Source organism: Rhinoraja longicauda, chromosome 31, assembly GCF_053455715.1.
Source record: "Rhinoraja longicauda isolate Sanriku21f chromosome 31, sRhiLon1.1, whole genome shotgun sequence".
NCBI classification, from domain to species: Eukaryota; Metazoa; Chordata; class Chondrichthyes; order Rajiformes; family Arhynchobatidae; genus Rhinoraja; species Rhinoraja longicauda.
This window is the reverse complement of record NC_135983.1, coordinates 255,231-281,939: the sequence shown is the minus strand read 5'-3', so window position 1 is coordinate 281,939 and position 26,709 is coordinate 255,231. Positions and strand designations below refer to the sequence as shown.

The 26,709-nt window shown below is 44.7% G+C and overlaps 1 protein-coding gene across 1 annotated transcript in view; it reads right to left on the bottom strand.

The window, feature by feature from the left end:
- LOC144608253 (whirlin-like) overlaps positions 1 to 26,709 on the bottom strand; it is a 46,964-nt gene that overhangs the window by 10,397 nt on the left and 9,858 nt on the right. The window contains exons 2-7 of the mRNA XM_078425847.1: positions 26,097 to 26,309; positions 24,064 to 24,270; positions 14,470 to 14,538; positions 9,585 to 10,119; positions 9,129 to 9,301; positions 2,511 to 2,633 (exon numbers count right to left, since the gene is read on the bottom strand). Of these exons, the coding sequence (XP_078281973.1) occupies positions 2,511 to 2,633; positions 9,129 to 9,301; positions 9,585 to 10,119; positions 14,470 to 14,538; positions 24,064 to 24,270; positions 26,097 to 26,309 (1,320 nt within the window). The remainder of the gene's footprint in view (positions 1 to 2,510; positions 2,634 to 9,128; positions 9,302 to 9,584; positions 10,120 to 14,469; positions 14,539 to 24,063; positions 24,271 to 26,096; positions 26,310 to 26,709) is intronic.

The following is a 26,709-nucleotide window of genomic DNA, read 5'->3' as shown; positions in this document are numbered from 1 at the left end:
GCTGTTTGCCACACTTGATCATGGTATTGAGCATAGACATTGGATGTTGTGTTGCATCTGTACAAGTTGTTGGTGGGACCACAATTGGAATATTACGAGTAATTCTGGTTGCCCAGCTGTATGCAGGATGTCATTGAGCTGGAACGGGTGCAGATTCAAACGCTGGACTGAGAGATTAAGTTATAAGGAGAGGCTGGATACGCTGGGACCCTTTCCCTAGACGGTAGGAGGATGAGGGGTGACCTTATAGAAATTTATAAAATTATGATGGGCACAAACAAGGACAGTCTTTGAAACAGGTTAGGGTAGTCTAAAACTAGAGGGCATAGATTAAGGCAAGAAGGGAAAGGTTTAAAAGATGCCTGAGGGGGCATCTTTTTCACACAAAGGGTGGTGAGTATTTGTAATGAGCTGCGAGAAGTGGGAGAAGTGGATACAATTACAACTTTTTAAAAAAGGTACATGGATAGGAAAGATTTAGAGGGATATGGGGCAAATGCAGGCAAATGAGCCCAGCTCAGACAGACATCTTGGTGGGCATGAACAAGTTGGGCCAAAGGGCCTGTATAACTTTATGACTCTGTACCACAGTCTTTTATTAGATTTGTCTTCATTGGCTGAGCGAGTTCTGTAAACATTCTCAAGGAGCCAGACACCAATAGACATACAAAAGTCCAACTTGGTTCATTGCATAGAAGTCGTTATTAAACTGGTAAGCATTATTGGCCATGAAACGCACAATGAGATTCAAGACACTTATCATGGGTTCCTCATCATTGCATTCACTCCTCAGTGTTGTACAACAGAGAAATGGGCCCTGCAGCCCAGCCCATCCATACCAGCCAAGGTGCCTTGCTGAGCTTGTTCCATCTGCCTGCATTTGGAATTCTTTCAACACCCATCATTTATGTTAAGCTAAGGGCAATTGGTAGGCAGATTGGGCAAAGCCCTGTGTCGCTGGGCCACACCCAATCGGCATTGCCCTTGGTACAGCTCCAAACACCATTTGGTAAGTGTTGTCTGGCACAGCACAGATTGAGTTTGTGGTCCTTGCGTTTGGCTCAATGCCCAAACTTTGAGCATCATGTGTGTAAACAGATTTCCTCTGTTGGGCTGCTGTATGAGCAGACGAGTGGGACAGTGCTCAGAACAGCCTCCGTGCCACGGGCTTTATTTGATTCAACAAGAGCAGCATTACAGGTCCACCACAGATTATCCGGCAACTGGTAGTCCGGCACCTCCTTTAATCTGGATGAAATTAAGAGAGTGCACTTGAAATCCCCCCCAGACGTCCCCCTAAAAATGTGGCGCCAAGGCCAGGTGTGGCGGCTGATCTTGACCACATCAGGACTTTCGCACTGATCGGTGGATCGAATTAGCCACCTGAGACTGACCGGGGCTCTGGAACTCCAGCCCGGCCGGAGCCTGCAAATGCATTCCTTTGGCGACTTCTGCAGCCGACTTTGCGGGCTGGTATCTCACCCCCTTTCTTCTCTGCACCCTTTCCAGCCTAACAGTTCCAGTACCGTTGGCCTCCTCTCATTGGCCATGACCTCTGTTGGTCCAGCAAAACGGATAATCCAAAATGGTTCTGGAACCAACAAAGCGTGTCGGAAAATCGGTGGAGGAGCTATACTTGATTCCAGGAATTATGAGATTATCCCAGGAGAAGCAATTGTGGACAATTGGTCTCGAATGACTGGTTTAGAGGAATGAGAAGTGGCCTGACTGAGAACTACTATTGTCCAGGGATTGCCGAGTGCTGTGAGCATCAGCCAATCATCTGATCGAATGGTGCAGTTGCACAGTTGACATCTGCTTTACATTTTTCCATGGGTCACTGCACACTGATCCTCATTCATCCTTGATGCTAGTGGCTGGCCCACCAGCACCAATCCTAGCATTCGTCTCCAGATTTCTTTAGTGCGGTTGGAACCTGTGTCCCTACACCAGGAGTCTCGCCTACTGCTTACTAGTTTAGTAATATAACTTTTAAACCAAGTTAGACTTTTGGCCAAGTGGACCCGTTGCGCCCAAACCTCTCCTGCACTGGTGCAGCACCCTCTCCTCCCCCCTCCTCTCCCATCTCCCCCCTCCGTCCCCCTCCATTCTCCCTCCTCCCCTTCCCCTCCACCCCCTCACTCCCCCTCCCCTCCCCTCAACTCCCTTCCCCTCAACCCCCCTTTTATCCTCCTCCCTCCCCCTACCTCCCCCCCCTCCCCCCTCCCCCTCGGAGATAGATTTACACTTTAAAATGTGAATAACTTTAAAAATATAACACCAATTTCAATGAAACCTTCCATTAGCACCAAAGGGACGATGGTGAGTACGGTGGGTCTAAAATTGTTGCGCTATTGTGTACCATTTTGGCTGTAGTTCAGGAACAAACAAACAAACAAACAAGCGAGAGTTTTAGTATATAGATTGGTGTCTGGCTCCTTGATGTAGATCGTACAACATTTTATGGACAGTAAAGCTCCTACAATGCAGCGTTACTGCCGCCAACTCACCTGAACGGTGACAATGCGGGGCAGCGGTTGCCGTGTGTTAGCTCCCCCTTCGATGGCAATGCCCAGGGTGGGTGCACTCTTTGGGACCCTCACCAAAACAGTTGTTGGCTCCAACAGGCCAGGCTGCAGCAGGAGAACACAAACCATCAGTTAGTACTGGAACAGATGACACCTGCTCCGCATTTTCCTTCTGCTCCAGGCTATTATCAGTTGTCGAGCAAGTATTGCTGAAAACACAATTTAGCTCCCCCTTCTTTGACAGTCCTCATTCCTGCTAGTCTTCATCTTGCATTTGGTATTTTCTGTTGTAGATCAGTGTGCAACAAGTCAAAGAGAAATTCAGGCAGCAGCAACAACCAATTAACATAGCCATTCCCCTTTGCATTATAATCTCCGAGCCCATCAACTGGGGTGTGGTGCATACGCTTCAAATATAGCAGCTCACAGAAATCTGCATCTTCATAAGTGATAGGAGCAGAATTAGGTCATTGAGCCCATCGGCTGCGTCATTCAATCATGGCTGATCTATTTCTCCCTCCTAACCCAATTCTCCTGCCTTCACCCCATAACCCCTGACACCCGTTCTAATTAAGAATCTATCTCTGCCTTAAAAATATTGATTTGACATAGCCTCCACAGCCTTCTGTGGTAATGATTCACCAACCTCGGACTAAAGAAATTCCTCCTCATCTCCTTACGAAAGGAATGTCCTTTAATTCCGAGGCTATGACCTCTGGTCCTAGACACTCCTACTAGCAGAAACATCCTCTCCATATCCACTCTATCCAGGCCTTTCACTATTCAGTAAGTTTCAATGAGATCCCCCCTCATCCCTGTGAGTAGAGGCCCCAATGCCAGCAAATGGTCATTGTATGTTAATCCACTCATTCCTGAGATCATTGTCGTAAATCTCTGGACCCTCAGATATGAGGCCTAAAATTGCTCACAATACTCCAAATGTGGCCTGACCAGCGCCTTATAGATCTTCAGCATTACATCCCTGTTTTTGTATTCCAGTCCTCTTAAAATAGATGCTGCCATTATGTTTGGCTTCCTCCCTACCGATTTGATTTGCAAATTAATCTTTTGGGAATCCTGCACCAGCACTCCCAAGTCCCATTGCACCTCCGATTTTTGGATTCTCTCCCCATTTAGAAAATAGTCTATGCCTTTATTCCTACCAAAATGCATGACTCCACACTTTGCTATGCTGTATTCCATCTGCCACTTCTCCGCCCACTCTCCCAACCTGTCCACGTCCTTCTGCAGCTTTCTCTGCACAACCTGCTCCTCCACTTCCAACTTATGATTGATTCACGATACACGCAAGCCATGATCTGAACTACAATGGAATCAATCTCAATAAAGACTGCTGGCAAACAAGGCTCCAACGCCTTTCTCGATCTTTCTCATCGCAATGTTGCACTTCTTCTCAAACAAACCTCCTGGAGGAGTGGAGCTAATCTTCAGAATTAACAGTAATGCTTACACCAATGCAGAACAATGGTCAGGCCATCCTGCAATGGAGCACTATCCTCCAACAAAATAGTTAATGGCAAAACTGGAATTTGTGGACTCACCTCTTATCAAAGGCAGATGTCACCAATGAAATTCACCATTGCCTTCAATGTGCTAGAACGGGCATTGGTCAGTTGAGGAAAAGGGTATTTGAAGATCAAAATCTCAAACCCATCATTCCACTCACAGTCTACTGGGCAACAAAGATCCTTGACCTTTTCCATGCTTCTGAAATCTAGACTATCTACAGTAACCACTTCAAGGTATGGAAGGATGTAACCACTCTGCAAAATCCTCCGGTAGGACAATGAATCAATTACAATAAACTGGCGTCCTTATCATTCTTTTCTGCTAAATAAATTCAAATCATACATCGGTTGTGAGTATAAACAAATACAGGCAAATTCTGGCAACTGCTAGTTCACCCAACCTATAACCTGGACAAAATTGCAAGAGCTCAGTTGAAATTCCCTGAATAGCCACAGATGGCAATGCGAGTGCCAAGCGCTCTTTCCAGTCGTGTCCCTCCTTAGTGAAATAATTAACTACGTTCTCAAACTTAACTCTACATTTTTTTTGCACCGACAATACAGCAAACCCCTGTGCCACTATACCGCCCTTAGGCGCTACAAATTAAGATTTAATAAAGAAAATGGCAAAAGATATCCAAGTCAATACAATGCTCAACCAAAGTTATCTCAGTTTAAGAAATAAGTGATAGGGGCAGAATTAGGCCATTCGGCCCATCGTCTACTCCGGCTTTCAATCATGGCTGATCTATTTTCTCCTCCTTACCCCATTCTCCTGCCTTCTCCCCTTCACCCAGAGAGTTGTCAATTTGTGGAATTCTCTGCCACAGAGGGCCGTGGAAGCCAAATCACTGGATGGATTTAAGAGAGAGTTAGAAGTTAGATAGAACTCTAGGGGCTAGTGTAATCAAGGGATATGGGGAGAAGGTAGGCATGGGTTATTGATTGGGGATGATCAGCCGTGATCACAATGAATGGCGGTGCTGGCTCGAAGGGCCGAATAGCCTTCTCCTGCACCTATTTTTGATGTTTCTATGTTTCTATAACCCGACACCCGTACTAATCAATGGAAAGCCCAAGGGGTTGGAATGCCTTTTCCTAGAGCCCCTGTATGTATTTTTCCATTCAATTGCAGCTTCCATCACCAGCACTCAAGCAGCATTCCCTCCACATGCTACCATAAACCCCAGAAGTTAATTCTCCGATGTAATAACAAAAATCCCAGAAGATACAAAAAGCTGACAAATGTAGCCACAAAATGATCTTTCTCAGTGCTAATCAGAAGGCAAAAACGGAAATCATCTTTCAATGCCTGGAGAATTTGCAAGCTGCCACAATCAAGCATTCACAACTGGCTTTAATCTGAATGCCATAAGCATTGAGATGTATGTGACTGAACACAATTTTATTGCTCCCATGTCAGAGAATTAGCATTAAACAGCCACTGAAACACAAATTGATTAATACGTTGACCCAGTTAAAACAGATGGCAATGGCAAAGCTTTCCTGCTGCTGTTTACAAGTGTACCCATCACTGTGTTCAAGCACAGTATTTTCTGTGTTCTATCACACTGATTCTGCGTTACATTTTTTCATGCTTAACAAATCATAATTTGACATTATAAACACATGTCAGTCCATCGGCATTGACCTGTAACCCTCTGCTTTCACTGCTAACCCACACTTACAAACCACCACACAATGCCGAGCCACTGCACCTTCCACACCAACGCTGCCAGCTGAAGTATTCCAGTGGAGCTATCAATGCGGGTTCAATGATCTGAGATCCACAGCCATTGAGTTTCAAAATTTTTAAAATATCCACTGACTTGGCCTCCACAGGCCTCTGTGGCAGAGTTCTATAGATTAACTACCCTCTGACTAAAGAAGTTCCTCCTTACCACCTTTCTGAAAGAGCCCCCTTTAATTTTGAGGCTATGACCTCCAGTCCTAGACTGTCCCACCAGTGGAAACTTCCTTTCCACATCCACTCTATCTGTGCCTTTCATTATTCTGTAAGTTTCAATGAAGTCTTAACCTTCAAAACTCCAGCGAGTACAGGCCCAGTGCTGTCAAGTGCTCATCATATGCTAACCTACTAATTTCTAGAATCATTCTTGTAATCCTCCTCTGGACCCTCTCCAGAGCCAGTACATCCTTCCTCAGATACAGGGCCAAAATTTGCTCACAGTACTCCAAATGTGGCCTTACCAGTGCCTTATGCTGATCTCTGCTTTTGTATTCCAGTCCTCTTGATATGAATGCCAGCATTGAATTTGGCTTCCTTACTACCGAGTCCATTTGCAAATTAACTTTTTGGGAGTCCTGCACCAGCACTCCCAAGTCCCTTTGCACCTCCGATTTCTGGATTCCCCATTTATAAAATAATCTACACCTTTATTCTTATTATCAAAATGCATGACTCCGCACTTTGCTCCACTGAATTTCATCTGCCACTTCTCTGCCCACTCTCCTAACCTGTCTATGTCCTTCTGTAGAGTCCTTGCTTCCTCTACACTGCCTACCTCTCCACCTATTTCAGCATCATCTGCAAACTTGGCTTCAATCCCCTTATCCAAATCATGACCTGGTCAAATCTTCACATTAAAGCCACCCTGTTGTCCTGTATTGTTTGTGATATATATTAGAAGAAAATAACTGCAGATGCTGGTACAAATCGAAGGTATTTATTCACAAAATGCTGTAGTAACTCAGCAGGTCAGGCAGCATCTCGGGAGAGAAGGAATGGGTGACGTTCCGGGTCGAGACCCTTCTTCAGACTGATGTCAGGGGGGCGAGACAAAGGAAGGATATAGGTGGAGACAGGAAGATAGAGGGAGATCTGGGAAGGGGGAGGGGAAGAGAGGGACAGAGGAACTATCTAAAGTTGGAGAAGTCAATGTTCATACCGCTGGTCTGCAAGCTGCCCAGGCGAAATATGAGGTGCTGTTCCTCCAATTTCCGATGGGCCTCACTATGGCACTGGAGGAGGCCCATGACAGAAAGGTCAGACTGGGAATGGGAAGGGGAGTTGAAGTGCTCGGCCACCGGGAGATCAGTTTGGTCAATGCGGACCGAGTGTAGGTGTTGAGCGAAGCGATCGCCGAGCCTGCTCTTGGTTTCGCCGATGTAAATAAGTTGACATCTAGAGCAGCGGATGCAATAGATGAGGTTGGAGGAGGTGCAGGTGAACCTCTGTCTCACCTGGAAAGACTGTTTGGGTCCTTGGATGGAGTTGAGGGGGGAGGTAAAGGGACAGGTGTTGCATCTCATGCGGTTGCAGGGAAAAGTGCCCGGGGATGGGGTGGTTTGGGTAGGAATGGACGAGTGGACCAGGGAGTTTCGGAGGGAACGGTCTCTGCGGAACGCAGAGAGGGGAGGGGATGGGAAGATATGGCCAGTGGTGGGGTCCCGTTGTAGGTGACGGAAATGTTGGCGGATGATTTGTTGGATCCGCTGGCTGGTGGGGTGGAAGGTGAGAACGAGGGGGATTCTGTCCTTGTTGCGAGTGGGGGGAGGGGGAGCAAGAGCGGAGTTGCGGGATGTAGAAGAGACCCTAGTGAGAGCCTCATCTATAATGGAAGAGGGGAAGCCCCGTTTCCTGAAGAATGAGGACATCTCTGACTCCCTAGTGTGAAACACCTCATCCCGGGCGTAGACGGAGGAATTGGGAGTAGGGGATAGACTTTTTGCAGGGGACCGGGTGGGAAGAAGTGTAGTCCAGATAGCTGTGTGAGTCAGTGGGTTTATAGTAAATGTCCGTCACTAGTCTGTCTCCTGTGATGGAGATGGTGAGGTCCAGAAACGGGAGGGAGATGTCGGAGATAGTCCAGAAACGGGAGGGAGATGTCGGAGATAGGACCAATATATATGTCATATATATTGATGATTTGCACCAGTATGCTTATTTAAGTTTGCAGATCACTCCAAAATTGAAGGTAGAGTGGACAGCGAAGAAGGTTATCTGAGGTGACAACAGGATCTGGGGGATAAGGGAATGACTGATGGAGTTCTACTTGGAAAAATGCTATACATTATGGGAACTTTAACTAGGCCAGATACACACAATTGAGTAGAGAGTGTTTAACAGCGAGACATTAGGGGCACTAGTACATCATTCCTTGAAAGTGAGACACAAATTGATAGATTGTTTTGAAAAAATTCAACTGGCAATTTACTTGTGGAAGCACTCACAAACCCGAATGATGCTAATTATTCAAATGATGTGCTGTGAAAACATCAGTTTTAATGTTCACTTTAGTTTATTGTCACATGTACCAAGGTACAATAAAAAGCGTTTGTTGAGTGCCAGCTATGGGAAAGTAATTAGAGTGAACTGTGGAATCCCTTTGCTTTTGGCTTATGGAATCACTGAATGGATTATCTCATCTACTCTGGATCAAATGAATAAAGACATTTTGACTTAGTGACACAGGCAAGGACACCACACAATTTCTTTCACCTTCCAGAAGCTTCCACACGTTCCAGCATCAGTCTGTTCTGGCATTTTCCTCACTGCCATATTGACAGTTCATCAGGCTACCACTTCCACTCTGAAATACCCTCAAACATCACAACTAGTGCATGTATTTGAATCAGGCTCAGCTTGCTCTGTGGAATCATTAATTCAATTTTGCTCACAGAGCCAATGGCTCTGCTAAATGGTAAAAAGCAATCTGTTCATTTGCAGTGTATGTGTGTGAAGGCCATCTGATGTCAGAGGATGTAAGGATCTGAGAATGTGAGATGTAAGTACAAGTATTTATATTTTTACTGCTCATTTTTATGTGCCAATTCCTTTAATTAATTCAATGGTTCCCCCAGTCAAGAACTAAGCAACTTTAAACATACTGCACATGCTGGTTAAACTGAAGACAGACACAAAATGCTGGAACAACTCAGCAGGTCAGACAGCATCTCTGGAGAGAAGGAATAGGTGATGTTTAGGTTCGCGACCCTTCTTCAGACTGAGAGTTATGAGAGATATGGGTGGTACTTAGGACAAATAAATGGAATATATGCAGAAAGCAGAGATAATCAAGGAAATGTTGAGCCCACAAACATTACTTACTGGTTTAGAGAGGCCCTCGGAGTTGCCTGCATTCCGTGCCATGCCACTGGTGACTTTGCTGCCAGCAGAGCCCGGGCTGCCATCTTTGCTGTTGCCACCCATCTCAGCAACATCAACGCCACTGTCCTCACTGAGTGTTTGCCCAGTGTCAGACAACTGGCACAGAGCTGCAGCTGGTGGGAACAGAGGTTCAGTTAGTGGCAGAAAACAAATCTTGCTCAAACACTAGATGCACACATAATAGGTTCTGTATAGAGTGGTGACTACAACACCACTGCGACTGGTCTAACCACAGATACCACTCTTTCTGTCTTCCTTTGCCTTGCAATGACTCTTGTTGCTGAGAATTTGAGAGAATACACCTGTAAGTGGGCTGTGTAGTAACTGGAATGCCTCATTCTTTGAGAATAAAGATGAAAAGCCATAATTCCAAGCGGCCAGCACAATGGTGCTTACCTCGGGGGTGCGGCAATGTTCTGATTTCATTGACATCAGGTTCGCTGTTTGCCTGATGAACCTCCACCATGACAAAGTGCTGATTTGCTGCTGCTAAGTTGTCTGTTGAGGCAAGAGGTGGCAGGACGGGTGGCGGCAGAGACTCAGAGAGGGGCAACAGTTGGGCCGGAGACTTGACTCTGGGAAAGGGCCCAATGAGATGCTGGGCAACGTGAGCGAGTTGTGGCACCACCTCATTCCCTGGGCTCGGTGCCTTTGAGGTTTTAGGGTGTATTGTACAAACTTTCTCATCCAACGAAACGATTGAAGATGAGGCAAGAGATGAACGGTCACTTGTGGATTCGCTGTCAATGTTCGTGGTGGTTAATGAAGGACTTTGAGGAGCTATCAAGAAAAGGCCAGAATGTGATGACTCTGATGAGCTCCATCTTGGTGCATCTTTGATTGTCTGTTGCTGTTGAAAGGCAGGGTTGGGAGACTCCAGTAGAGCAAGCCTCAAGTCAGATGGATTTTCAGTAAGTAACTGCACATTGTCCTAAAAAGCAAACAAAAACGGTTATAATTGCAACCTTATTTAGAGTTGAGAAACTCCTCCTCTCTGTCTGGGCTGCAACTAAAATTGAATGTGGCTAATGGACATAATTTACAGCCTTAATTCCAGAGCAGTACAACCTCAGTCTGCTCCACAGTCAAGCTTGAACTGATTAAAACGTGTTTAAAAGAAGTTAATCCAAATGGGCTTTTAATTAGCAAATAGAAACTGTTGGAAGACCTCAGACTCATTGAAGATGAACAATGAAGGATAATTTCTGAAGAGGGCAGTCTGTGTTGCTTTTCCCACTGTTCAACCCAGTGTGGGAGCCTTGACTAAGTTCTTTGCATCTTGTCTAGCCACAGGCGAGGTCCCGGAGGCCTAGAGAGTACATAGATACAGACAAAGACAATAGGTGCAGGAGGAGGCCATTCGGCCCTTCGAGCCAGCAACGCCATTCAATGTGATCATGGCTGATCATCCACCATCAGAACCCCGTTCCTGCCTTCTCCCCATATACCTTGATTCCACTAGCCCTCAGTGCTCAATCTAACTCTCTTTTGAATGCATCCAGTGAATCGGCCTCCACTACCTTCCGAGGCAGAGAATTCCACAAATTCACAACTCTCTGTGTGAAAACGTTTTTCTTCATCTCAGTTCCAAATGGCCTACCCGTTATTCTTAAACTGTGGCCCCTGGTTCTGGACTCCCCCAACATCGGGAACATGTTTCCTGCATCTAGCGTGTCCAATCCCTTAATAATTTGATATTTTTCTATAAGATCCCCTCTCATCCTTCTAAATTCCGGAGAAGCTGATGTAGTTTTATTTAGAAGGGAAATGGAGAGAATCCAGGGAATTGTAAGTAGGAGAGCCTCACGTCAGTAGTAGTGAAAATATTGGAGTGGATTCTTTGGGATAGCGTTTACTCCCGAAGGAAATGGGTTCATTAGGAACAAGTGGCATAATAGTGTAAGAAAATAACTGTAGATGCTGGCACAAATCGAAGGTATTTATTCACAAAATGCTGGAGTAACTCAGCAGGTCAGGCAGCATCTCAGGAGAGAAGGAATGGGTAACGTTTCGGGTCGAGACCCGTCTTCAGTCTCGACCCGAAACGTCACCCATTCCTTCTCTCCTGAGATGCTGCCTGACCTGCTGAGTTACTCCAGCATTTTATGAATAAATACCTAGGGACAAGTGGCATGGTTTATATACAGCAAGTCGTGTCTTACTAACTTGATCAAATCTTTTGAGGAGGTGACGAAAGTGATCGATGAGGGTGAATGTTATTTCCATGGATTTTGGTAAGATATTTGATAAAGCCCCCCATGGCAGGCTGACCCAGAATAATGCATGAGATTAATAGTGACTTAGTCGTATGGATTCAAAACTGGCTTACTGATAGAAGACAGAGGGTTGGAGTGGAAAGACCATATTCAGGCTGGAGGTCTATGACCAGTGGGGTTCCAGAGGGATCTGTGCTAGGACCTCTGCTGTCTATGATGTACATAAATGACTTGGACGTAAACGTTGATGAGTTGGTCAGTAAGTTTGCAAATGACACCAAGATTGCTGGGGTCACAGACTGTATAGAAGGCTGTCAATGTACACAGCGGGACATAGATCAGCTACAGAAATGTGTGCCTCAGGGTTCAGTGCTGGGGCCCGTTACTGTTTGTCATCTACATCAATGATTTGGATGAGGACCTACATGGCGAGATTAGCAAGTTTGCTGATGATACAAAAGTGGGTGGTTTTGCAGACAGTGAAGTTGATTGTGAAAAATTACAGCAGGATCTTGATCAAATGGCCAGGTGGACTGATAGAATTTAATACTGAGAAATGTGGGATGTTGCATTTTGGAAAGTCTAACATAGGCAGGACCTACACAGTGAATGGTAGAGTTCTGTGGAGTGTTGTAGAACAGAGGGATCTAGGAGTGCAGGTGCACAGAAACATAGAAAATAGGTGCAGGAGGAGGCCATTCAGCCCTTCGAGCCAGCACCGCCATTCATTGTGATCATGGCTGATCATCCACAATCAGTAACCTGTGCCCAACTTCTCCCCATATCCCTTGATTCCAACATGCATAGTTCCTTGAAGGTGGAGTCACAGGTAAATAGAATGGTCAAAAAGGCTTTTGACACATTGGCCTTCATCAGTCAGAGTATTAAGTATAGAAGTTGGGAGGCATGTTGGCGTTGTATAAGATGTTGGTGAGACCGCATTAAGAGTATAGTGTTTAGTTCTGGACACCATGTTATAGTAAAGATGTTGTCAAGCTGGAAAGGGTACAGAGAAGGTTTACGAGAATGTGGCCAGGACTAGAGGGTCTGAGCTTTTGGGAGAGATTAAGTAGGCTGGGACTCTATTCCTTGGAGCACAGGAGGATGAGGGGTGATCTTATAGAGGTGCTTAAAATCATGAGAGGAATAGATCGGGTAGCTGCATTAGTCTCGTGCCCAGAGTAGATGAATCAAGGATCAGAAGACATAGGTTTAAGGTGAAGGAGAAGAGATTTAATAGGAATCTGAGGGGTAACTTTAATAGGAATCTGAGGGGTAACAAAGGGTGGTGGGTGTATGGAATAAGCTGCCAGAGGAGGTAGTTGAGGCTGGGACAATCCCAATGTTTGTGAGACAGACAGGTACATGGATAGGCAGCATCTCACGAGAGAAGGAATGGGTGACGTTTCGGGTCGAGACCCTTCCTCAGACTGATGTCAGGGGGGGCGGGACAAAGGAAGGATATAGATGAGACAGGAAGATAGAGGGAGATCTGGAAAGGGGGAGGGTAAGAGAGAGACAGAGGAACTATCTAAAGTTGGGGAAGTCAATGTTCATACCGCTTCGATTTGTACCAGCATCTGCAGTTATTTTCCTACGGTACATGGATAGGACAGGTTTGGAGGGATATCGACCAAATGCAGGTGGAACTAGTGTAGCTGGGACATGTTGGCCGGTGTGAGCAAGTTAGTCCGAAGGGCCAGTTTCTCTCTAACTAAATGGATGTTAAAATGCAGATGGAGTTTAATCTGAGCAAGTGTAAGGTGGTGAGGTCTGGGAGGTCAAATGTATATCATAAGATCATAAGAGATAGGAGCAGAATTAGGCCCATTAAGTCTACTCCGCCATTTATTCATGGCTGATCTATCTCTCCCGCCTAACCCTATTCTCCTGCCATCTCCCCAAATGTAAGTGGAAAATACGCAATAAATGGGATGACCGTTATCAACATTGATGCATATGGTATGCTTGCTGTCATAGGTTGGGCATTGACCACAAGAGTCAAGAAGTCACCTTGCAGCTTTATAGGACTTCGGTTAGTTCGCATTTGGAGTGTTGCGTGCAATTCTGGTCTCCCCATTACTTTGGAAAGAAGGTATACCAGAATGATGCCTGTATTACAGGGTATTTATTCACAAAATGCTGGAGTAACTTAGCAGGTCAGGCAGCATTTCAGGAGAGAAGGAATGGGTGACGTTTCGGGTCGAGACCCTTCTTCAGACTGATGTCAGGGGGGCGGGACAAAGGAAGCATTACCCTGTATTACAGGGTATTAGCTACATGGAAAGGTTGGACAGACTTGGATTGTTTTCTATGGAATGCCGGAGGTTGCTGGGAGAACTGATAGAAGTGTATAAAATTATGAGAGGCATAGATCGTCAGAACCTTTTTCTCAGGGAGGAAAGAACAAATACTAGTGAATATAGCTTTAAAGTAAGAAGGGCAATGTTTAAAGATGTAGGGTCAATCTTTGTTTTTACACAGGGGTTGCCAGTTCCTGGAACATGCTGCTGGGGCTGGACATTGAGCAAATATGATAGTGCATTTTAAGAGCCTTTTGGACAGGCATATCGATATGTAGGGAATGGGAGGGTATGATTTACATGACATCTTGGCATCATGGTCAGCACAGACATTTTGGGCCTAAGGGCCTTTTCCTGTGCTGTAGTGTTCTATGTTGATACTGAAGATGGACCTACCACATACACTTGCACACACTTTACTCTTAATTTTGGTCAGTCAACTTCTCCTGTACAAATAAAAAATACACGACTTCATAGCATTTGTGGAATTATAGAATTTTTTACTATAGAATGCACACGCTGAGGTTAAATAGAGAAACTCATTCTGATGCTGAGTGAGTGATTTGCTAATAGGGTAATATTTTACAACTTTCAATACTCTCTGTTACTGCTGAATTAATTCTTCCCTTGAGCTTATAGGAACAAAGATACAATAATGATAAATGTTTTTTCTATATTTGTGAAAGCAAACATCAGTTCACTTTAGTGAACCAGAGTATAATTACCTGGCAGGACGCAGTGCAGGCAGTGCGAAATACTCACCAGAGAGATGTCCGGCAAACCTCCTAAATCCCCCTGCATCTGGCTGGTCACCGTGACATCTGTGTCGTTCTGTGTGCAAGAACAGACAAATTATTCAACTGGACAGATCAATGTAAATAAAACTTCTCTCCATTCATTAGACTCCAGGGATTGAGGCCTGAACTCTGCATGCGTTTTGGGATACAAAATGTCACAAGAGTCATTCTAACTGTGAGGTGGTGAAAAGCAGAGAATACTGAATGCACTACGCATTAAAAACATCGGGGACTCAGTCCATTGAGGGCACAATGGGAGCCTTGGGTAGTTTTCAGAGTAATGTATTAAATTCCTTAAATAATATTGATCAGTAAATGTTGTGGCGATGATTCAATGTGTATTTTCCACTCTTGCCCCAGAATACATCCTCCCAAATACTGTGTCCACACAGGACTATTTTTTCTTCACAGGAGAATAGCTCCCGCACAGACATTATCAATTCATTCAACAAACACTCAATAAAAACCACAGAAACAAAACCGCCGTCTGCAACAGGAAAGGTCATTGCAAAGGTCATACCTAATGATATACTCAATGGCATAGGTAAGATGTCATTCAGCTAGAAAGAGTAAGGAGAAGATTTACAAAGATGTTGCCAGGACTCAAGAGCTTGGCTATTGGAAGAGATTGGGCAGACTAGGACTTTATTCCTTAGAGAATAGGAGACTGAGGGATGATCATGTAGAGGAGGTGTATAAGATCATGAGGAGGATAATGAATGCACAGAATCTTTTACCCAAAGTAGGGGGATAAAGAATCAGAGGAAACTGAGGGGCAACTTTTTCACTCAGAGGGTGTGGATATACTGTAGGGAACAAACTACCGGGGGACACTTATAAGACACTTGGACAGATTGGAAAGGTTTAGAGAGATATTGGCCCAAAGTGGACAAATGGACTAGCTGAGATGAGGCATCTTAATCAGCATGGATGAGTTGGGCCGAAGGGCTTGTTTCTGTGCTGTACGATTCTATGACCTTCTTTTCCTTGGTTAAAGAGACCCTCCCTAATTATGTCAGATTCCATCCATCCCTGGTACAATGGTCACAATCTTCATTTTCCAAAAACTCCAAATAAATGCAGGGAGCAGCATGAACCAATGCACACAGCCTCTATCAATGCAAGTAAAGCCTTGGATTCATTATCGGAGGGGATGAAGGAGTTTCTCTCAAATTTGGATGCTGTCAGATATTTATCTCTGTGGGATCTATCCCAGCTTATTCAGAAGCAAGAGAAGAGATTGTGGGAGATAATGAAGATCTTAGTGTCTTTCCTAGCCATAGGCAAGGTCCTGGAGCACTGGACAGTAGCTAATGTTGCTCCTTTGTTTTAAGAATGGAAGTGGAAAGAATCCAGGGAATTACAAGAGGGTGAGCCTCACATTACTGGTAGGGAAGCAATCGGATAGGGTTTACTGCTTATTTTGGAAGTGAATGGGTTAATTAGGGACAGTGAGCAAGGTTTTGTTACACGGCATATCGTGCCTTGCTAACTTGATCAAGTTTTTTGAGAGGTGATGAAGGTGATCAATAAGGGCAGGGCTGGATGTTGTTTACATATATTTTACTATATCCCCCATTGTGAGCTGATCTAGAAGATTGAGATGCACAGGATTAACAGTGATATGATTGTATAGATTCAGAACTGGTGTACTGATAGAAGCAAGAGGGTTGTGGTGGAAGGTAGATATTCAGGATGGAGGTCTGTGACCAGTGGAGTTCCGCAGGGACCTCTGCTGTTTTGATATATATAAATGACTTGGACGTGAATGTAGATGGGCTGGTTAGTTTGCAGATGACACCAAGATTGCTGGGATCACGGACTCTGAGGTAGGATATCGTATATAGTGGGATTCTGTGCACAGTAGTCCACGTGCAGTCTCACCAATGACTTGCGCAAAGCTGAAATAAAAATTAAAACCCTGGATAAAGTCAGCAGTCAGGCCGCGTCTGTGGAGACAGAAACTGTACACATCTGGTTTGCTTTCTTTGGAATGCAGGAAGATAGAGGCACACAAAATTATGAGAGGCATAGAAAGGAGGAACCCTTTCCCAAAAGCAGAGGTACGTAAAATCACAGGGCATCAGTTTTAAGATGAACAGTAAGAGGATTAGAGAGGATCTGAAGAAACAATTTCACCCAGAGAATGGGAGGAGTCTGCACCATGCTGCCGAGTGGAGACCGAGACACCACATCTAAACACTATCTGGATGAACACTTGAATCACTAAGGCGGAAAAGACAACAGACCAAGTGCTGTTAAAAAGGGATTAGTATAAATTGGACTTGGTAGTCGGCATGGAGCAAATGGACCGAAGAGTCTGTCTATCCACTGTATGGCTCCATGATTCTTGTGTTTCATGTTGCACACTGCTGCTATCCCACTGATGTACTCCAGAGGGCAGCCTCCTCATTGTCGATGGCTGTGGCTAATTCAATGAATCAATATCCATCTTCTGATGGCATGTCCACCACCGATTGTTCCACTACATACCATCCTCTCATGACTTGTCCACATCGACTGCTCCAGCACACACTGTCCACTGATGACATGTCCACACCGATGGTTCCACCACACACCATCCTCTCATGACGTATCCACCATCAACGACTCCACTGTCCAATGGTGATGTGGCAACCACCGAGTTATCCACCACACACCATCCACTGGTGACATGTCCATCACCGACTATTCCACCATTCACCATCCTCTGATATCGTGTCCACCACTGACTATTCCACCATTCACCATCCACTGATGACACGTCCACCACTGATGGCCCCACCACCCTCTCCTGTGGCCCATCCTGGAGAATATTTAGCTACTAAACTGGTGCTTGGTTCTCTGACATCAGTTACCAGTAATTTTGTTGAAGTTGTGTTTTAAAATACAGATGAGCTTAGTCACACAGGAATTTGAAGAGGTGGGTCATTCAACACTTTGAAGCTGCTCTCCATTCAATGATGTCGCCTCTAGCCTTTAACCCTACCCAGATACGGTCTTTGAAGATTTCCAAAAGACGGAGCAGCAAGTGGAATGACCACTTGTAACTAACCAAAGCACAAAGTGCATGCGACAGTGGCAATTGCTAACAAGCGACAGGCCTGGTGCCCCAGTCAGGTTTCATGCAGTCTGTACACATTCTATTCATTGAACAAGCTGAGAATAAGCGAGTTCGGTATCTCGACTGCTCATGCCAAGGTCATCGGTCACTCGCGCTGAAGAAGCGAGATACCAAACTCGCTTATTCTCCAATCTGAAGAAAGGTCTCGACCTGAAACGTCACCCATTCCTTTTCTCCCGAGATGCTGCCTGACCCGCTGAGTTGCTCCAGCATTTTGTGTCTACCTTCGATTTAAACCAGCATCTGCAGTTTTTTTCCTAGAGTTTGAAGGGAGGTGGGCAGAAACAGTTTCCCGTTGCAAATTGACAGTTGTGGCTGTCACACACATTCTGCATCCACTTATTCAGGTGATACCTGCTACTCCCACAGCCCAAAATTGCACAAATGCGCATGGCTTTGCCAGTAACATATAAAACAAAATAAATAACAATGTCAATCATGTTCATTCAAATAGGGTCCTGTAAGCATGTCCATTACATACAAGTTACAATGCAAAAGAAAATCGTCACGATCTTGCTCACTCATCGAAGCATAAAGCAATAAGACCAACAAAATCATCGTAGTTTTGTACAAATTAACCATAAATACACCTAGTTAATAGTTTTGAAAGCAATATTTTCTTATCACGAAGAAGCAAAACTGGAAAATATGGATGAAACGCAGGTTTGTATACACGCAGCAGCTCAGCCGGTGAGAATGTTTAACGCGAGTGACCTATGACCTGGGCAGTCGAGATACCGAACTCGCTTATTGTGTGACTCCTTGATTGCCCCCCAAGGCTGGTGCAATGATTCAGGGGTATTTAATGAATTCATTGATTCACAGCTGACCTCTTTCCAACCAAAGCTTCATCAGATGAATTTGTCACATTTATTTAATTCACTAATTCTCCCCAGCCCTCCTTCACCTCTCTGAACATAGAATATGCTTCTTTAATTAATTTGCCAAACCAGACTGACTTTACTTTGACCTCATTTATTGACCACATTTTTATGGAAGTCTTTGTGGCTGCAGGATGATTGTACATTTTATAGAGCTCTGGTCCCATATTGCTGGAATCTGAAAACAAATTTGATTCATTGAGACCAAATCAGTCCTAAAAATACACATGTGTAGGGAGGAATTGCAGAATGTTGGTTTAAACCGAAGACGGACATAAAAGGTTGGAGTAACTCAGCAGGTCAGGCAGCATCTCTGGCGAAAAGGAATAGATGACTTTTTGGGTCGAGACCCTTCTTCAGACTGCGAGCCAGGGGAAAGGGGAATGAGAGATATAGAGGTTACTGAGGCAAAATCAATGGAAGATATGCAAAAAGTAACGTTAATCAAGGAAATGTGGGACACACAGTAGCCCATTGTTAGCTGTGGGATAGATGATAACGAGTTGTACAGACAGAGGAACTCAACAGGACGACAGTAAAATTAGTAGGACAACTGGGGTTGGGGAGGAACAGAAAGAGGAACATGCAAGGGTTATTTGAACTGAGATAAATCAATATTCATACCACTGAGTTGTAAGCTGCCCAAGCAAAATATGAGATGCTGACAATGGAGGAGGCCCAGGACAGAAAGGTCAGTGTGGGAATGGGAAAAAGAGTTGAAGTGTTTGGAAACCGGGTGATCACATAGGCCAAGGCGGACTGAACGAAGGTGAGCAAATGCCTAAAAATACACATTTCAGGTTAGGCTGCGGAATCAAATATCTTCTTAATGTTTCGGAACAGCTTGAAGTTAGCTGATTGACGCTGGACTCAGGAAGGAGTCCAGCTTGAGAGATTCAGGCACGATTATATTAAATTGCTTATGTAACATAAACGATAGACAAGTGTAGCACAGGAATAGGCCCTTTACGTCACAATGTCTGTGCCAAACATAATGTCAAGATGCCTACACTTGATCCATATTACCTCCATTCATGTGCATATCTAAAAGCATCTTAAATGCCACTCTCAAATCAGCCTTTACCACTGTACATCGGTACAGTGTGACAATAAAAAACCCGAAACTAAACAACCCTGGAAGTTTCACCGCTTCCAGTAACTGCCCAGCTGCATTGCAGAAATTCCTTTGCTGCTACTGCTGTGAATTAACCTAAACCTGTTGTCAACTCAACCACCCAGCCAACGCAGTTGATTTATTTAAATCAAATCACTCCGTGGTTAGACTGAAGTAGTTGGGAATGTTCTCCCTAGAACAAATGCTAAGAAGAGCTTTAACAGGGATTCAGAATCAGGAAAGGTTTGCACAGGATAACAAAGAATCTGCTTTATGTGGCAGATGCAGTGAAGGGGAGAAGTAGCGGAGAGGAGACAGAGTGAGTTTTACTACAGTCAGGACATGTTCTTTGAAACAGTTGGGGAAGCACCCAACCTTCTAAAGGCAACTACGTAAACAGTGGAGGGGAAATAATTTGCAGAACAGAGAGGAAAGAACAGGGCCGGGGAAGTAACTGCAATGTCAGCAGAGGCATTAGGGTCGAATAACCGCCGCCTGTTTTCAATTATTTGTATTCTACAAATGGGAAAATCTCAAAGCCAGGGTTTACATTGTTCAAAACAAAGGTTGACACAAAAAGCTGGAGTAACTCAGCAGGTTGTTCAAATTAAACACTAAAACGTTAACAGAATTTATTGTCTATGAACTTGAAAGTTTAAATTTTGTCCAAATTTTAGAATGAAGCTGCACAAAAAATTAATTTATTCCAGTCCACGAAAGGCAATTTTCTATTAAGAGACGAGTTTTGGTGAATAACTTACAGATCAAAAGTTTCACACATTCTGGTGGGTTGTCCAGTACTTGAATGTGATGAACATAGAACAATACATCAGAAGAACAGGCCTTTCAGCCCACAATAACTGTGCCAAACATGATGCCAAGCTCAGTTCTTCTCTGTCTGCACATGATCCATATCCCACCATTCCCTGCATATCCATGTGCCATCCAAAAGTCTCTTAAATGCTATTGTCATATCTGCCTCAACCACCACCCGCAGCAGCGCCTGCCTCGCACATCACCTTTAAACGTTGCCCCTCTCACCTTATAGCTATGCAGTCTATTATTTGATATTTCCATCCTGGGGAAAAAGTTCTGACTGTCTACCCGATCTATGCCTCTATAGACAGATTAGGTCTCCATCAACCTCTGGCGCTCCAGAGAAAACAATCCACGACCGTCCAACCTCTCTCTGTAACTAACACCCCTTAATCCAAGCATCACTCTCGTAAACCTCCTTTACATCCTTTCCAAAGCCTCCACATTTTTCCTGCATTGGGGCGACCAGAAATGCACACAATACACTCCAAATGCGTCTTAACCAAAGTACTGTAAAGCTGCATCATGACTTCCTGACTCTTTTACTCAATGCCCCGAACAATGAAGGCAAGTAAACCATATTCCTTCTTTACTGCTCTACCTAATTGTATTGCCACTTTCAGGGAGCTAGGGACTTGGACACAACCACCCCTCTGTACATCAATGCTGTTAAGGATCTAGCCATTAATTTTATACTCTCTTCTTACATTTGACTGCCTAATGTGCAACATCTCACACTTGCTCAGATTAAACTTCATCTACCATTTCTCCACCATTTCTGTAGCTGATCTATCTCCCACTGTATACATTGACATCATTTTTCACCATCTTCCATTCTAGCAACCTTGGTGTCATCTTATCATATCATATCATATCATATCATATATATACAGCGCGGAAACAGGCCTTTTCGGCCCACCAAGTCCGCGCCGCCCAGCGATCTCCGCACATTAACACTATCCTACACACACTAGGGACAATTTTTTTTTTTTACATTTACCCAGTCAAATTAACCTACATACCTGTACGTCTTTGGAGTGTGGGAGGAAACCGAAGATCTCGGAGAAAACCCACGCAGGTCACGGGGAGAACGTACAAACTCCTTACAGTACAACACCCGTAGTCAGGATCGAACCTGAGTCTCCGGCGCTGCATTCGCTGTAAAGCAGCAACTCTACCGCTGCGCTACCGTGCCATCTTACTAATGGAATTACTGATTGAGAGGACGTTCGGGCTTCTGGTGTGAAGGAATAGTGCACTGTGAAATGCACCCACTGGAATCACCGGGCTAGTCCGAGCCAGTGCATTAAGGAACCACCATATACTACAGTGAAACACTGTAATTTGGCATCATCAGAACTTTAGTGATGAACAGATTTTCTTGACTATTGGATGTCATGTCATTCACACTACAACTTCAAATTCACTTTTTTACAGATGTTAAATAATTTAATCGATACATTTAGAGATGTGGGAAACGAGGCACCAGTGAATTAAAAAGGAATGTGGAAAACAGGATCCTAGCAAGTTTAAAGGTAGTACATACAGCACATGAACAGATCCATCAGGCACTATGTCTGCGCCAATCACATTGCCAAACTACACTTATCCTATCTGCCTGCACACAATTCAATCCCTGTAAGCTCGTTCATGTGCCTCTACAAATTCCTCTTAAACCCCAATATTGTATCTGCTACCAAATTTGCATCGCACAACTTTAAATTTACTCTCTCACCTTATAGCTATGCCCTCTAGTCTTTGACACTTGCACCCTGGAAAAGGGTTCTGACTATCTACTCTACCTATGCCTCGCATAATTTTATATGATTCTATCAGGTCTCTCCTCAGCCTCCAACACTCCAGAGAAAGCAATGTTTGTAATCAAGCGATTTAAAAAATATTATTGAAGCATAAAGAATAATAGAAACTAAAAGAGTAGCATGCAGATTTCGCACAACACACTGGGGCAAAAAGTAAGCAGAATCGATCATAAATTGCACACATTGCTGATACATGGCAATCGGAATTAGCTGCCACTAATCTAGCAAACAAACTGAGCCTCTGCTCTAGAAACCACAGCAGTCAAGTTCACACAGGGGGAAAGATGTACCTCCATAAGGTCTATTAACCACAACAGGCGTTCCTGCAAGAATTCAATGTCAAACATTAGCACTAAGACATGAGAGACAACTAATGACATCAAAGTGCACTGAAGCAAATCTAGAGTGACCGAATAATAGGAGGCTGATGCAACAGTGAGATGTTCCAGGGGAGGGGTCGGAAAGGCACTACACTCCTTAGTGAGGTCAATCATTCCAGCCATACGCATGAAAAAACAAGAATACAGGCGTTTTAGTAATCCTCTTCCATCCATCGGCTCTCCCGTGTTGGGTTGCATACTTTGGTTTCTAGCTAGTTCCAGCTGCCTCTGTTCAGATGGTGCCTGGAAGTGGGGATCACTCTGGGCCCAAGCTGGTCAGTGCACAGAACATTCTGCAGTGCAAATGGGGGAAGAGTGTGTATATGGGTGGAGAAGCGTGTGACTGCACATGTATATGGGTGGAGAAGCGTGTGACTGCACATGTATATGGGTGGAAAAGCGTGTGAGTGCACATGTATATGGGTGGAGAAGCGTGTGACTGCACATGTATGTGGGTGGAGAAGTGTGTGACTGCAGCGTCTGTATGTGGGTGGAGAAGCGTGTGACTGCACATGTATGTGGGTGGAGAAGTGTGTAACTGCAGTGTCTGTATGTGGGTGGAGAAGGGTGTGACTGCAGTGTCTCTATGTGAGTAGAGAAGCGTGTGACTGCACATGTATGTGGGTGGAGAAGCGTGTAACTGCACGTATGTGGGTGGAAAAGCATGTGACTGCACATGAATGTGGGTAGAGAAACGTGTGACTGCAGTGTCTGTATGTGGGTGGAGAAGCATGTGATTGCACATGTATGTGGGTGCAGAAGTGTGTGACTGCACATGTATGTGATTGGATAAGCAAGTGACTGTGCATGTATATGGGTGGAGAAGTGTGTGACTGCACATGTATGTGGGTGGAGAAGCGTGTGACTGCACATGTATGTGGGTGAAGCGTGTGACTGCACATGTATGGGTAGAGAAACGTGTGACTGTAGTGTCTGTATGTGGGTGGAGAAGCTTGTGACTGCACATGTATGTGGGTGGAGAAGCGTGTGACTGCACATGTATGTGGGTGGAGAAGCATGTGACTGCACATGTATGTGGGTAGAGAAGCATGTGACTGCACGCAAGCTGGTGACCGCTCACAATATTCCGCAGGGCAGACTGAGGAAGGGCATATTTGGGGGTGAAAGGGATGTGATGGACCTTGGATCGAGTTAGCTGTTAATATTCCAGCTTGTGCTTCACCAGGTCATCCAACACACACTGGTGGATTTCATTTGTTTTATTCAACAAATTCGAAACACTTTTTTCCATTGTGCAAATTTTGGCCTCCGGGATTTGTTATTTTGTACCCGAGACCAATCAGTTACAATTGGTTCTGCACGTGAATTTAATCTAACCTCCAGCCCTGAGGCACATCATCATGCAGGTATCACCAGTGGGCAGAATACTGAGCAACAACTTCCTCCCCCTTCGAGATACTCACCCTGGCAGAACTGAGGGTGGTAGATGTGTAGTAACTGCCAGACGAAGAGGCTGTCTCCCCATAGGACATGGCAGAGTAGGAATCGGTTCCAGTGCTGGAAGTCTGACGAGCTTTCATTGATTCAATCTCACGCCTCAATACCATGCTGTCAAATCTATCCAGATCCTGAGGTGTAACTATACCTCGGACCTCCGAGAGCAAGGAGAACTGATGAACGATAAAGAACACAACACTATTACTGTGTTACATGTCCAGTAAATGTAATGACAAGGTGTAACCCACAAATTTCCAATTCAAATGATTATTCTTGCCCGTTACACATTATCCTTGGTGCTGGCCTTCACATCTGATGCTGAATGAGGAGATGATCAGACACTTCATTATCCTGGGACTGGTCTCACACCACAGCCACCTACAACTCCAATTCCCCTATCCACTCTCTGTGAACCTCCACAACAACCAACAAGCAAATTGGGATAAGACTGTATGACTTGGCAAATATTTTTTGAATTAATTTAATATTTAGAACATAGAACAGTTTGGCACTAGAATAGACCATTTGCCCCACACTTATCCAAATGTTCAAAATTCAGGCAATAAGACAATGATCAATATATGCAGAATAAATCTCTATCTTGGTCGAGATGATAGCTTTCAGCTAAAGCAATAATGGGGAGAAATTTGGTGGAAAGAATAGGTCACACAAGAAAATGCAGATGCTGGAATCTTGAGCACAAATAGTGCTGGAGGGACTGAGTAGTAAGGCAGCATATTTGGAGGGAATGGACAGACCACGTTTTGGCTCAGTACCATTCTTAACTTGAAGAAAGTAAGAGGTGTCAAAAGAGAAGTTGTTAAGGGTGAGGATAAGTTTTGCAGATGGAGGAAGTGATAGCAGAGGAAACTGATTGGGTGTCTGTTCAAGGAAGAACTTGATGGGAAATGGTTTAACGGGAATGGAAGAACATGGGACAGATGAGGCAATGAGGGCTCAGGAATTGGAAGTTATTGAAATGGTGAACAGCTAGATATCTCAGATATTACAGATGTAGGTTGGAAGAGGCTGGTCAAGGGGGATACGATAGGATCAAGGTCTTTGGTGAAAATTGGTTGGCCAGAAGCAAGCAGAAACAATGGGCCTGCTAGGGAAGTCCTGGGTGTGAATTTTGGAAAAAAGATAGAAACAGGCAGTGTGGTCTATAAGGTTGGGCGCTGTGGAGGGTTGGTTGCCAGAGATGATCAGTTTGGCGATGATATGGGATGTGATGGCCTGGTGTTTGTCAATGTCATGGTCAAGGGATAAGTATGAGGTATCCGACAGCTGACACCTGGCTTCAGTAGAGTCGAGGTCAGCTTGCCAGACTACAACGGCATCTCTCTTGACAGCAGATTTGATAACAATATTGGGATTGTGCGTTCGAAAGGGGTGAGATTGGAGTGGGAAAAGAGAGTGGAAAAGTCGAGTTGGTCAATTCGGTTTACTTTGGAGCTGAAAAGGTGAACAGATGGTCAAAAGCAGTCAGGGGAGTCCAGGAGGAGGAGGTACGTTAGAGGCAGGATAAAAGGTCGTCTCTGGGAAGGGGTTCTCCTTGCCAGGGAAAAAGGCCCAGAGATGGAGGTAATGGAAGAAGAGCTTGACATCATGGCAGGCTTGGAACGTATTGACTTGTGCGTTCAATGGAAAGGCCAGACCATCAGCATGGGGGAGGGGGAGGTCAGGGAGGATGGTGAAAATCCGGCCGCGGTAGGGGCTGGGGTTACAGTTGGGAGGGGTGGTGGCTTATGGGAGAGGGGGGGGGGACGCTCAGGAGAGGCAGATGTGGTTTGGAATGAGGGTATGGGAATTGGCATGCTTAGCGTTAAAGGAAGGGTCACTGCGGTGTCGGTGTTAGGACCATGGCCTGGAAGGATGCCAGGGAGCAGTAGGACCCTGTGGAGTCTCATTCAGTGGGCGGCTGGGGAAGCTGAAATAGGTTAAATATCTTTGCAGTCCTTTTTCTAGGAGAGATCATGATAAGCAATACAATGGTTACCTTTGCATGAGTATTGAGGAGCTCGAAGAGGGCCATTACCAATGCCTGAACACTGATATTGTTCTCCGTGTACTCATCGAGATAATACGCCATGGTTGCTTGCTCATGCTCATTCAGCAGATGCCGAGCTTGTTCGTCCAGCATGGCTCGTGCTTGGTTCACCAAGCTGCTCAGCATGACCTGCGAGCCCGCAAAACCCTTGTAAAACACCGGCTGCAATCAACAGGAAAATGGGTAATTTAATTCAACAATCCAGATCATTGGTGATGCTGCCAACTCATCATTTGTCCATAGCCTTTTACAATCTAAACAAGTTGAGGTGGTGTTGTCATTGCAAGGTAAAAATGATGGCATATTCAGAGATTGTTTCATACATGGAGCTGCAAGGATCGCAAGAAATTTTATCTTTATCTGTTAAGAGTTTTAATCTAAATTACAACATATTAGTCATGAGAGAGTTTGAGGGGAAGTGAACAGTGATGAGCACATGAATAGAAAATAATGAACATATTGAGGCAGCATCTATGAATGGAACTGAAATAACAAGAGGTGTCTCTTCTTATTTCAGATTTGCAACATCTGTAGTTTTTTTATTTTGATTATAGATTCCTAA